Source organism: Scyliorhinus torazame, chromosome 4, assembly GCF_047496885.1.
Source record: "Scyliorhinus torazame isolate Kashiwa2021f chromosome 4, sScyTor2.1, whole genome shotgun sequence".
NCBI lineage: Eukaryota > Metazoa > Chordata > Chondrichthyes > Carcharhiniformes > Scyliorhinidae > Scyliorhinus > Scyliorhinus torazame.
The window spans coordinates 261,477,822-261,492,276 of record NC_092710.1 but is presented as its reverse complement, the minus strand read 5'-3'; the positions used below and the strand labels follow the sequence as shown (position 1 = coordinate 261,492,276).

The following is a 14,455-nucleotide window of genomic DNA, read 5'->3' as shown; positions in this document are numbered from 1 at the left end:
ACTGCCTTGTCACAAGTAACTCTCTCCAAAAATATAATTTAACAGTCCAATATATAATTATCTGTAGCAACGACCTATACATACTATACAGTATATATTAACAACCCTGAGAGTCCTTCTGGTTCCTCCTCCCCCCCCCCCTCCTCCCCCCCCCCCGATCCTGGGCTGCTGCTGCTGCCTTCTTTTTCCCATTCCGTCTATCTTTCTGCGAGGTATTCGACGAACGGTTGCCACCGCCTGGTGAACCCTTGAGCCGACCCCCTTAGGACGAACTTAATCCGCTCTAGCTTTATAAACCCCGCCATGTCATTTATCCAGGTCTCCACCCCCGGGGGCTTGGCTTCTTTCCACATTAGCAATATCCTGCGCCGGGCTACTAGGGACGCAAAGGCCAAAACATCGGCCTCTCTCGCCTCCTGCACTCCCGGCTCTTGTGCAACCCCAAATATAGCCAACCCCCAGCTTGGTTCGACCCGGACTCCTACTACTTTTGAAAGCACCTTTGTCACCCCCATCCAAAACCCCTGTAGTGCCGGGCATGACCAAAACATATGGGTATGATTCGCTGGGCTTCTCGAGCACCTCGCACACCTATCCTCCACCCCAAAAAATTTACTGAGCCGTGCTCCAGTCATATGTGCCCTGTGTAATACCTTAAACTGAATCAGGCTTAGCCTGGCACACGAGGACGACGAGTTTACCCTGCTTAGGGCATCTGCCCACAGCCCCTCCTCGATCTCCTCCCCCAGCTCTTCTTCCCATTTCCCTTTTAGTTCATCTACCATAGTCTCCCCTTCGTCCCTCATTTCCCTATATATATCTGACACCTTACCATCCCCCACCCATGTCTTTGAGATCACTCTGTCCTGCACCTCTTGTGTCGGGAGCTGCGGGAATTCCCTCACCTGTTGCCTCGCAAAAGCCCTCAGTTGCATATACCTGAATGCATTCCCTTGGGGCAACCCATATTTCTCGGTCAGTGCTCCCAGACTCGCGAACTTCCCATCCACAAACAGATCTTTCAGTTGCGTTATTCCTGCTCTTTGCCACATTCCATATCCCCCATCCATTCCCCCCGGGGCAAACCTATGGTTGTTTCTTATCGGGGACCCCCCCAAGGCTCCAGTCTTTCCCCTATGCCGTCTCCACTGTCCCCAAATCTTCAGTGTAGCCACCACCACCGGGCTTGTGGTGTAGTTCCTCGGTGAGAACGGCAATGGGGCTGTCACCATAGCCTGTAGGCTAGTCCCCCTACAGGACGCCCTCTCCAATCTCTTCCACGCTGCTCCCTCCTCCTCTCCCATCCACTTACTCACCATTGAAATATTAGCAGCCCAATAATACTCACTTAGGCTCGGTAGTGCCAGCCCCCCCCTATCCCTGCTACGCTGTAAGAATCCCTTCCTCACTCTCGGGGTCTTCCCGGCCCACACAAAACCCATGATGCTCTTTTCAATCCTTTTAAAAAAAGCCTTCGTAATCACCACCGGGAGGCACTGAAACACAAAGAGGAATCTCGGGAGGACCACCATCTTAACCGCCTGCACCCTCCCTGCCATTGACAGGGATACCATATCCCATCTCTTGAAATCCTCCTCCATCTGTTCCACCAACCGCGTTAAATTTAACCGATGCAATGTGCCCCAATTCTTAGCTATCTGGGTCCCCAGGTAACGAAAGTCCCTTGTTACCTTCCTCAACGGTAGGTCCTCTATTTCTCTACTCTGCTCCCCTGGATGCACCACAAACAACTCACTTTTCCCCATGTTCAATTTATACCCTGAAAAATCCCCAAACTCCCCAAGTATCCGCATTATTTCTGGCATCCCCTCCGCCGGGTCCGCCACGTATAGTAGCAAATCGTCCGCATACAAAGATACCCGGTGCTCTTCTCCTCCCCTAAGTACTCCCCTCCACTTCTTTGAACCCCTCAACGCTATCGCCAGGGGCTCAATCGCCAGTGCAAACAATAATGGGGACAGAGGGCATCCCTGCCTTGTCCCTCTATGGAGCCGAAAATATGCAGATCCTCGTCCATTCGTGACCACGCTCGCCACTGGGGCCCTATACAACAGCTGCACCCATCTAACATACCCCTCTCCAAAACCAAATCTCCTCAACACCTCCCACAAATAATCCCACTCACTCTATCAAATGCTTTCTCGGCATCCATCGCCACCACTATCTCCGCTTCCCCCTCTGGTGGGGGCATCATCATTACCCCTAACAACCTCCGTATATTCGTGTTCAGCTGTCTCCCCTTCACAAACCCAGTTTGGTCCTCGTGGACCACCCCCGGGACACATTCCTCTATTCTCATTGCCATTACCTTGGCCAGGACCTTGGCATCTACATTTAGGAGGGAAATAGGTCGATAGGACCCGCATTGTAGCGGGTCCTTTTCCTTCTTTGAGAAGCGATATCGTTGCTTCAGACATAGTCGGGGGCAGTTGTCCCCTTTCCTTTGCCTCATTAAAGGTCCTCGTCAGTACCGGGGCGAGCAAGTCCACATATTTTCTATAGAATTCGACTGGGAATCCATCCGGTCCCGGGGCCTTTCCCGCCTGCATGCTCTTAATTCCTTTCACCACTTCTTCTACCTCGATCTGTGCTCCCAGTCCCACCCTTTCCTGCTCTTCCACCTTGGGAAATTCCAGCCGATCCAAGAAGCCCATCATTCTCTCCCTCCCATCCGGGGGTTGAGCTTCATATAATTTTTTATAAAATGTCTTGAACACTCCATTCACTCTCTCCGCTCCCCGCTCCATCTCTCCTTCCTCATCCCTCACTCCCCCTATTTCCCTCGCTGCTCCCCTTTTCCTCAATTGGTGTGCCAGCAACCTGCTCGCCTTCTCCCCATATTCGTACTGTACACCCTGTGCCTTCCTCCATTGTGCCTCTGCAGTGCCTGTAGTCAGCAAGTCAAATTCTACATGTAGCCTTTGCCTTTCCCTGTACAGTCCCTCCTCCGGTGCTTCCGCATATTGTCTGTCCACCCTCAAAAGTTCTTACAGCAACCGCTCCCGTTCCTTACTCTCCTGCTTCCCTTTATGTGCCCTTATTGATATCAGCTCCCCTCTAACCACCGCCTTCAACGCCTCCCAGACCACTCCCACCTGGACCTCCCCATTATCATTGAGTTCCAAGTACTTTTCAATGCACCCCCTCACCCTTAGACACACCCCCTCATCTGCCATTAGTCCCATGTCCATTCTCCAGGGTGGGCGCCCTCCTGTTTCCTCCCCTATCTCCAAGTCCACCCAGTGTGGAGCATGATCCGAAATGGCTATAGCCGTATACTCCGTTCCCCTCACCTTCGGGATCAATGCCCTACCCAGCACAAAAAAAGTCTATTCGCGAGTAGACTTTATGGACATAGGAGAAAAACGAGAACTCCTTACTCCTAGGTCTGCTAAATCTCCACGGGTCTACACCTCCCATCTGCTCCATAAAATCTTTAAGTGCCTTGGCTGCTGCCGGCCTCCTTCCAGTCCTGGACTTCGACCTATCCAGCCCTGGTTCCAACACCGTATTAAAATCTCCCCCCATTATCAGCTTTCCCATCTCTAGGTCCGGAATGCGTCCTAGCATCCGCCTCATAAAATTGGCATCATCCCAGTTCGGGGCATATACGTTTACCAAAACCACCGTCTCCCCCTGTAGTTTGCCACTCACCATCACGTATCTGCCCCCGTTATCCGCCACTATAGTCTTTGCCTCGAACATTACCCGCTTCCCCACTAATATAGCCACCCCCCTGTTTTTCGCATCTAGCCCCGAATGGAACACCTGCCCCACCCATCCTTTGCGTAGCCTAACCTGGTCTATCAGTTACAGGTGCGTTTCCTGTAACATAACCACATCTGCCTTAAGTTTCTTAAGGTGTGCGAGTACCCGTGCCCTCTTTATCGGCCCGTTCAGCCCTCTCACGTTCCACGTGATCAGCCGAGTTGGGGGGCTTCCTACCCCCCCCCTTGTCGATTAGCCACCACCTTTTTCCAGCTCCTCACCCGGTTCCCACGCAGCTGTATCTCCCCCAGGCGGTGCCCCCCCGCCCATCCTCTCCCATACCAGCTCCCCCCTCTCCCCAGCAGCAGCAACCCAGTAATTCCCCCCTCCCACCCCCCCCGCTAGATCCCCCGCTAGCGTAATTACTCCCCCCATGTTGCTCCCAGAAGTCAGCAAACTCTGGCTGACCTCGGCTTCCCCCCGTGACCTCGGCTCGCACCGTGCGACGCCCCCTCCTTCCTGCTTCTCTATTCCCGCCATGATTATCATAGCGCGGGAACCAAGCCCGCGCTTCTCCCTTGGCCCCGCCCCCAATGGCCAACGCCCCATCTCCTCCACCTCACCTCCTCCCCCCATCACCACCTGTGGGAGAGAGAAAAGTTACCGCATCGCAGGATTAGTACATAAAACCCCTCTTTGCCCCCCACATTCGCCCCACCACTTTGTTCGAACGTTCTTTTTAATAACCCGCTCATTCCAGTTTTTCTTCCACAATAAAAGTCCACGCTTCATCCGCCGTCTCAATGTAGTGGTGCCTCTCTCGATATGTGACCCACAGTCTTGCCGGTTGCAGCATTCCAAATTTTATCTTCTTTTTATGAAGCACCACCTTGGCCCGATTAAAGCTCGCCCTCCTTCTCGCCACCTCCGCACTCCAGTCTTGATAAACGCGGATCACCGCGTTCTCCCATTTACTACTCCGAGTTTTCTTCGCCCATCTAAGGACCATTTCTCTATCCTTAAAACGGAGGAATCTCACCACTATGGCTCTGGGAATTTCTCCTGCTCTCGGTCCTCGCGCCATCACTCGGTATGCTCCCTCCACCTCCAACGGACCTGCCGGGGCCTCCGCTCCCATTAACGAGTGCAGCATCGTGCTCACATATGCCCCGACGTCCGCTCCCTCCACACCTTCAGGAAGACCAAGAATCCTCAGGTTGTTCCTCCTTGCGTTGTTTTCCAGTGCCTCCAACCTTTCCACACATCGTTTCTGATGTGCCTCCTGCGTCTCCGTCTTCACCACCAGGCCCTGTATATCGTCCTCATTCTCGGCTGCCTTTGCCTTCACGATCCGAAGCTCCAGCTCCTGGGTCTTTTGTTCCTCCTTTAGCCCTTCGATCGCCTGTAGTATCGGGGCCAACAGCTCTTTCTTCATTTCCTTTTTGATCTCTTCCACACAGCATTTCAAGAACTCTTGTTGTTCAGGGCCCCATGTTAAACTGCCACCTTCCGACGCCGTCTTGGTTTTTGCTTGCCTTCCTTGCCGCTGTTCTAAAGGATCCACTGCAATCTGGCCACTTCCCTCTCCTTTTTCCATCCGTATCCAGGGGGGATTCCCTTCTGGTTTACCGCACAGTGTTTTTAGCCGTCAAAATTGCCGTTGGGGCTCCTATCAAGAGCCCAAAAGTCCGTTTCACAGGGAGCTGCCGAAATGTGCGACTCAGCTGGTCATCGCCGCACCCGGAAGTCCATCTCCATTTGCCTTCTTAATCACCTCTTGCTCCTGTAAACCAACTTTTTGTGACTCATGCACTAGCACACCCAGGTCTCTCTGCACAGCAGCATGTTTAAATATTTTATCATTTAAATAATAATCTCTTTTGCTGTTATTCCTACCAAAATGGATAACCTCACATTTGTCAACATTGTATTCCATCTGCCAGACACTAGCCCATTCACTTAACCCATCCAAATCCCTTTGCAGACTTCCAGTATCCTTTTCACTTTTTGCTTTACCACTTATCTTAGTGTCGTCTGCAAACTTGGACACATTGCCCTTGGTCCCCAACTCCAAATCACCTATGTAAATTGTGAACAATTGTGGGCCCAACACTGATCCCTGAGGGACACCACTAGCTACTGATTGCCAAACAGAGAAACACCCATTAATCCCCTCTCTTTGCTTTCTATTAATTAACCAATCCTCTATCCATGCTACTACTTTCCCCTTAATGCCATGCATCTTTATCTTATGCAGCAACCTTTTGTGTGGCACCTTGTCAAAGGCTTTCTGGAAATCCAGATATACCACATCCATTGGCTCCCCGTTATCTACCGCACTGGTAATGTCCTCAAAAAATTCCACTAAATTTGTTAGGCACGACCTGCCCTTTATGAACCCATGCTGCGTCTGCCCAATGGGACAATTTCCATCCAGATGCCTCACTTTTAAGTGAGGACTATTAGAAGCAAGTGTATATGAACCTTGATTCAGTACAAGACTGGGCTAAGCTATAATGCCCCCTGCAGACAAATGGTCTCACAAAACATGCCAATGAGACTCTCGTATATTCGCAGGAGATAACAAAGGGAGATACCAAGCAATAAACATGCGGAAGACATTTATGGATCTCACATGAGAGAATGTACAACAGAATAACAAGGAACGCAACAAAAAAATTCAATCTAGCAATTCAAACATATTTGCAAAGCTGTGCAGAAGCTTACCACACTTACAAAAGCAAATCTGGAAACTCTCAACTTCCTTGCTCTACAACGATGGGTTCAGTGGGTATCCAATTTTCTCAGCGGTAAATGTCCAGAAGCATAAACTTCCATAGGACCACTGCGCTGCTGTGCGAACCATGTGACAAAACAATTTAAATTGCTAACTTAGGATGGTTCTGCCAGTGTTACAGGGATAGTTACTGTGGAAAAGTCAGAAGTCTGACTTATAACTTCAGTGTAACTATTTTAAACACCTAGACCGAGGCGCGCACAGCACACACTCCCACACACCAGACGGACCATACCCTGAATAATCACACCCCAGCCAGGACATTTCCAACTCTCTCCCCTGCCTCCCCCCCCCCTCCCCCCCACTCGCCACTCCTGCCCCTTCAAGTCACCCCCACCAGCCTCACCTCACAACACCCTGACATCTGACCTCTGACATCCCACCCAGCCTGACAGCCCCCTCCCCTCGCAAGACACAACCCTAACCCCTCCATTGACACAACCCTCCCAACCAGATAAATACCATCTATTTACCTTCTCCCTGGCCTGCCAATTTCAGTGGGCCCTTTAAACCTCCCTGCTTTATGGCAGCCTGGTGCAGTAAAAAAAAAAAGCGGTGGTGGGGGGGGGGGCCTTCAGAGTTCACTGCAGTTGCTCCGCACTAGGGCCTGCGGGGACGTTTTATCTGCAGGTTCCAAGCAGCTCCATCCAACCAGTGGAGGTTTGAACAAAGTTTTCTGGAACAGGTAAGTGAGCTTTAAACTTTTGGAACGCCTGTGGACCATGATTTTCCACCCAAGTTATGGCCCAAAGTTAACATTCGAGGCCTGTGATGACCTTAGACCTGAAACATTAAGTCTGCTTCTCCCTCCACATGTGCGGCTGAACTGGAGTGTTTCCAGCATTTTCTGTTTTTATTTTATTGCCCTTGTTGTGCTAAAATATTCGTTATATCAGGGTCTGATGAACACTTTCCACTTCCCATTGGCAGGGGTGCTGGCATAGCCTTGAAGACATTTTAGTTTGTGATCATTTGAGATTGGGTAAACCTAATAGCTGAAACCACTGTGACTACTGTGGTCAGCCTATCTATATTGTCTCCAGGACAGGTGACTAAACTGTTCAACCAAAAGCCAGTTGGGCCCTTTCATTTAATAAATGGTTCAATGTAGACATCAGGGCCCGTAGGCAATTTTAACTCAGGCCGGAGTGGGGAAGCTATTAGAATTTTACTTACGGGCTGAAACAAGTCAAGGGAGGATCAAAATCTGAAGAGATAGCTTTTTTTTAAATTATGAAAGATTTTTTTTAAAATTCTGTGTGAGGTCAGGTGGAGCTGGAATGCTCTGGACTTGCCCCTTTCCATCCCTAATCACAAGACTCTTGGAAAATCGTACCCCACTCTTAACCAAGTGCAGGCTGGTGGCTAGAAGGCTGGCAGTTTTCCTTTACCCATTCCCATTAGGTGATCCAATAGTATGTTAATGAGGTCTGTGAATTAGAACAGCTCGTGTTTACCATTTTCTGATTAATTTGATCATAAGCCACTAAAAAGCATTTCTCTGGGCAGCACGGTGGCGCAGTGGTTAGCACTGCTGCCTCATAACGGCGAGGCCCAGGTTCCATCCCGACTCTGGGTCACTGTCCATGTGGAGTTTGCACATTCTCCCCGCGTTTGTGTGGGTTTCACCCCCACAACCCAAAGAGGTGCAGGCTAGGTGGATTGGTCACGCTAAATTGCCCCTTAATTGGAAAAAATGAATTGGGTACTCTAAATTTATTTTTAAAAAGCAGTTCTCTGTTTTTATCACAATGGCACATGGACATGTGCCCATGGTCTACAAACATGTGCTAGATATAAAACTTCAAAGAAATAGATGGAAAACTATTAACACACTCACACGGATAATCTCACTAATTTCAAAAGGTACAAGAATACCAGGCAAACAAATTTAAAGCCTCATTTTTCAATGTGACTTACTTGGTCACCAATTATTTTGTAAATTTATTAAATTGCATACCATCCTCCCAAAGCCACAAAGTTGCATTTATATAGCACCTTTAACGTAAGACGATGTCCCAAGGTGCTTCATAGAAGCTTATGAAACACAACATGACCAGTTAATTAAAGGCGATGCTTCGCACTCGTGGTACAAGTCCTCCCCCCTTCTGGGTGGCTTTTTAATTAAAAGGTTCAATGATAGCGCTTTTATCGCATTTAGTAGTTTAAAGCATCAAACGCCAGAAACACTGGCACACAACTGAATATGACACCCTCAGTAAGGTACTGAAAGAGTGCTGCACCATTAGAATTGCCATCTTTCGAATAAGACACTGGGGTGGATTCCGTGTTTGGGAGACTATGGGCTGGATTCTCCGTGTTTGGGACTAAGTCCCCACGCCGTCGTGAAAACTGTGATCTTTTATGCCAGGAAAACTGGCGTCAAAAGGCCACCGATTCCCCGTTTTGCTGGGGGCTAGCAGTGGGCTGTCATAGGGCTCGCAGCTCCAGCTGGCGATACGGCCACCAGCCTGCAGCAGCCGCGCCGTGCTCCATGGCAGACTCAACCCACAGACCTGGACCGGCAAAGTAGTACCCCGCATCAGCCGCTCGCGCACCCCGGACCGCCCGCACACATTGACCCCAGCCCCGAATGAAGCCCCTGCTGCCCGCCCATTGGCCCTCCCCCGACTGTGGCGACCACAGACTGAGTCCGCAACCACCACGGTGGGACCATGAGAGTCCCACGCCGTCGGGAATTTGGCTGGTCGGGGACGGAGCATTGCGGGATGGGCTTCAGGCAATGGCCTGAGGCAGTGGATACTCAGCGTGGCATACTCCACGAGCACAGCTATTTTGGGGGGGCAGAGAATTTAAAAAACCGACGCCACTCCCAATTTCGCTGCCAAAATGGATTCTCCACATCATCGCCGAACGCGATTTCAGTGTCGGGGGGGCGGAGAATCTATGTTCTCCCGCCAGAGGAGAATTGAACCCTTTCACGATCCCCTTGGGAGCACAACTCAGGATGCAATTCCGTGTCCCTTGACATACAAATTTATGCCTGGCGAGGAATACGAGGAATTTGAGCAGGATGCCTGATCGCGAAACCCCGCGGCCGTTCATGCCCCCCCCCCCCCCCCCCCCCCCCCCCCCTCCCCCCCACCCCATGCACCGCAAATCAGCACCACAACCCAAGTACAGGGGTAACGCAACCGCCCCCCGCCTCCCAGACCCGCTCACAAGGAGATCCCACCAAAGAACTCCTGAAATACGTAGACACCCCCCGACCCCTGTACTGGGGGTGACCCACCGCCCCAGGGACCCCTGCAATAGGAAGATTCCCCCCACATCTCCCCAACCGTGGACCCCTGTAACGGGGAGACCCCGTGCCCCTCCCTGCAGGGACCCCTGGAGATTCCCCCCCCACTCAGGACCCCTGTAATAGGGAGATGCCCTCTCTCTGTGATCCTTCTGATAGGGAGACCCCCCTCCCCCATTCCGCCCTTCCCGGGACCCCTGTAATAAGGAGTTCCCCCCCCCCCCCCCTCCCCCTCTTCGGGACCTCTGTAATAGGGATTCCCCCCTCCACTCCCCGGGACCGCTGTAATAGGGAGATTACCTCCCCAACTCCCCTGGACCCCTATAGTAGGGAGATTTCCCCCCCCCACACTCCGAAGGAACACCTGTAATAGATAGATTTCCCCCCCCAACCCCTCTCCGTGACCCCTGAAATAGGGAAATCCCCCCTCTTCGGGACCCCTGAAATAGGGAGATTACCCCCCCTCTTCGGCACCCCTGAAATAGAGAGATTCCCCACCTCCAAACCCCTGTAATTCGATTCCCTCCTTCCCAGAGATCCCTGCAACAGGGAGATTCTCCCCCGCCCTGAGACCCCTGTAATAGGGACCCCCCCAGGGAACCCCTAACTGACCCCCCTAACTAAAGCAACCCCCCAGCAGAGACACCCTAACTGAAGGGATCCCCTACAGAGACCCCTGAACTAAAGGGACCCCCTACTGAGCCCCCCACTAACTAAAGGGGACCCATACAGAGATTCCCCTTCCCCCCCCAATCCCCCCAGAAAAGAGGCCCCTGAATGGAAGGACGAGAATAGTCCACACAGAGGCGGTGAAAATAATTACAGCCAGAACACTTTCTAGTAGTGGGCTGTGATTGACAGCTTCCACAAAACTACTGCATCCTTGGTGCATTCACTGGATCAGTGACTCAAGTGCTGAAACCCCAAAGTTTACAAACATTGACCACATCAAAGAGAGGTAAGTGTGTGTGTGTGTGTGTGTGGGGGGGGGGGGGGGGGGGGGGGGGGGTCCTGTAGTCAGGGTGTTTCTGTGAGGGGATACCTCCAGTTAGTGGGTCCCTCCCAGTCCCCCCAAGTTAGGGGGTCCCTCCAGGGGTGTTCCGTCAGTTAGAGAATTTGGGGGGGGTTCTCCCTATTCATGGGGTCCTGGGGGTGGGGGATTCTATCTATTCATGGGGTCACATTTACATCCTCCCGCTGGCACGCGTTCGTGGACCTCGTTCCTGCCACCAGCAAGGGGGGGGGGGGGTTCAGAACACCGCAATCGGATCAGTGTCTGCCGACGATCCCAATATCTCGATTTTGCACCGCATCGTGGACCCCGATATCGACATCGGGTGACGGGGTATCCAGCCCATTAACTCAAGCCCTTTGCCTTGACAAATCGTTTAGAAATTGCATAGCTCAATTTGAAGTGCAAACAGTCAAACTGGTGTCAAGGCCAATACTTATCCCTTGACAGACATCATCAAAACAGATTAACACGTCATTTATCTCTTTGCTGTGTGTTGGTCTTTACTACGCAAAAATCAGTAGCCTTGCTTCCCAACATTACATCAGTGACCTATTTTCAAAAATAAGTAATTTAAAATAATTTGGGACATCCTGATAATCCAAAAGGCTCTCAATAAAACCCCTTCCTTTGGCCGCTGAAGTTGCATTAATGTTTCATGCCATCTTAGAAATGTATATTGTTTATCCTGTAATTATAAATTACATAAAAGACATCTTTGCATTCTCAATCACCAACTCAGTTTGTTATGCATCGTTTGACTGAGCAGACCTTTTCAGCGTTGAATCTCACCTGTGTTCTTTCTTTATATATTTCCCTGACACTTCGTCAACAACATGAACTTTGACTGAGGGGTGGGATGTCAGAATATCTGTTTTCAATAGGTCTGCTTTGTGGATATATACACCGAGAACCAGATTTTCATCAGTCAAATACTTTTGTTTCTGCTGCTGAAGTTCAGTCTCTAACTCGGGAGCGGTTTCTTCCTCTTTATGATAGTCTTGGATTATCTCTTCTTTCATCGCCATTTCCTCTGCTACTGCTGCTGCTGCTGCTGCTAGCATGGAGAGATATCATTACTGCAATTAATTTTTTAAAAAACCTCTTTGAAAGTTACATTAGGGTACCCAAATTGATATACTCTCTTTCCAGTTTACTCCCTCTTCCCAATAGCAAGGCGTATATTATAAACATGTGAAGCATGCACTTATATCACTTCTGTAATACTGCACAATGAACGATTCAGGTGTCTTGTTTTTAAAAATAATATTCAAGTAAATAATATTCAAATAAATTGGAATAAAAATGTGTTATAACCCCATTTTTGCCAGGCAGGATTAGTTTTTTTTCTTTTTAGCAACTGGTGGAATACTCCATATGAATAGAGCTCCAAAATGTACTGCTGGAAGTGGGTCAAAATCCTGGAACTCCCTTCCTAACAGTACTGTGGATGTACCTACATCAGAGAGACTGCAATAGTTCAAAAAGGCATCTCACTCCCACCTTCTGAAAGGCAATGAGGGATGGGGAACAAATGGTGACTTTAAGCATCGTCGATTTGTGAAAGGGAAATTAATATTTCGAGGAATTCTTTGAGGATGTAACTAGCAGAGTTGATGAAGGGGAATCAGTCGATGTGGTTTATTTGGAATTTCAAAAGGCTTTTGACATAGTCCTACACAAGAGATTAGCAGGTCATTTAAAGCGCTTGGGATTAGGGGTAATGTATTGGGATGAATAGAAAACTGGCTAGCAAACAGGAAACAAAGAGCAGGAACAACCGGATCTTTTTCCAAATGCGGACAGTGACTAGTGGGGTACTGCAGGGATCGGTGCTGGGACCCTAGCTATTCAGAATGTATATTCGTGATTTAAATGAGGAAACAAAATGCAAATTTGCAAATGACATAAAGCTGGATGGGTGAACTGAGGAGAGTGCAGATCCTCCAGTGTGATTTGGACAAGTTGAGTGAGTGGATAAATGCATGGCAGATGCAGCATAATTTGGAGAAATATGAAGCTATCCACTTTGAATGACCATTAATTAGGAGAGGAGACCTTGGTGTCCTCATACACCAAACGCTGAAGGCAAGCATGCAGGTGCAGCAGGCAGTAAAGGTGGCAAATGTTCTTCATAACGAGAGGATTAGAGTACAGGAGCAGGGATGTCTTGCAGGTGTGCTCTTGGTAAGGCCAGACCTGGAATAGTGTACAGTTTTGGTCTCCTTATCTGAGGAAGGGTGTTCTTGCTACAGAGGATTGCAGAGAAGGTTTACCAGACTGATTCGTGGCAAGACTGTGTGAAGCTTCGGTGTATTCGCTGGAGTTCAGAAGAAAGAGGGCAATCTCATAGAAACTAGATTAGAAAAGGTAGCTGAAAGAAGGATATACCGATGGTGGGGGTCACAGTTTGAGGATATGGGGTAGACCATTTAAGACTGAGGCGAGGAGAAATTTCTTCACCCAGAGAGTGGTCAGCCTGTGGAATTCATGACCACAGAAAACAGTTGACACCAAAAACACTGTTTTCAAGAAGTAATTTGATATAATACTTGGTGCGAAGGGGGTCAAAGGATATTGGGAGGAGAAGAGAAAGAGAGAGGACAGATCAGACTACTGAGTTGGATGATCGGCCATGATCATAATGAATGGTAGAGCTGGTTCAAAAGGCTGAATGGCCTCCTCATGCTCGTATTTTCTATGTTTCTATGACTCCCACAGCCAAAACCTGCATTCCCAGTAGTTGTCAAGAACAAGTCTCCTGCACTTTTAAAAACAGTAAATTTTTTGGCACAGAAAAATATTCCAGCATGCTTCATAGAGGGTAAAGACATTGGGAATTGAGTCTTATGAGAGGATGAGTGAATAATGTAGAGATGTGTTTTGAGAAAGCTTTTTACATTCTCACTTTAAAGAGGCAAAATGAATTAAAGAAAACTTTTCCAAAGAGCGGAGCAGAGGTAGGTCCATCAGTTCTCTGAAATAAAAACAGAAAATTCTCAGTCTGGCAGCATCCGTGGAGAGAGAAATGGAGTTAACATTTCAAGTCTAATACCGAAATGTTAATTCAGTTTTGTCTTTCACAGATGCTACCAGACTTGCGGAGTTGTTCCAGCACTTTGTTTTTATTTCAGATCTCTAGCACCTGCTGTATTTCACCTTTATTCCACTGTTTTTCTTGTGTTGTTTGGCAGCCAGGGTTGGATGAGCCACAATTTCCTGCAGTTAAACACTGGGAAAGTATTGGCCTCGTAATCTCCAAGTCTCTTTGCTCAAGGATGTTGGTGTCCTTTTTCTACCTATTTATGTTTCAGTACAGTGTTGTGTTGCTAACTTTGCCTTAGTTCAATTGCTCTGGTTTATTACCTTTGCTCTCGAGTCGCCAGGTATCTTTATGATACCGCCACGTGGTTCAAGTCCGAGTAATGATCAATAATCCAATACACCGATTAGTAAGGTTTAAATCAAAGCACATTTATTATACACAGTAATCGCTACTCATGCACAAATTCTACGTCTAAGCTACTTCTACAACTAACAGGCCTATACTTAACTTTCGGACTGGCCCACCAGGTCAGGGAAACAAATGGCCTTTCGTTCGGGTTCTGAGCCTGTGGGATTCAAAGTTGGTACGGATTGGTAGCTAGGAGCGCCT

The 14,455-nt window shown here is 49.1% G+C and overlaps 1 protein-coding gene across 10 annotated transcripts in view; it reads right to left on the bottom strand.

Annotated features, from left to right (window-relative positions):
* ahi1 (Abelson helper integration site 1) overlaps positions 1–14,455 on the bottom strand; it is a 537,691-nt gene that overhangs the window by 438,011 nt on the left and 85,225 nt on the right. For 7 of the 10 annotated variants that reach the window (XM_072499698.1, XM_072499696.1, XM_072499705.1 and 4 more), the window contains one exon: positions 11,593–11,857. In XM_072499698.1, the coding sequence (XP_072355799.1) occupies positions 11,593–11,857 (265 nt within the window). The remainder of the gene's footprint in view (positions 1–11,592; positions 11,858–14,455) is intronic. The other 3 variants (XM_072499702.1, XM_072499706.1, XM_072499703.1) reach the window with 2 other exon arrangements.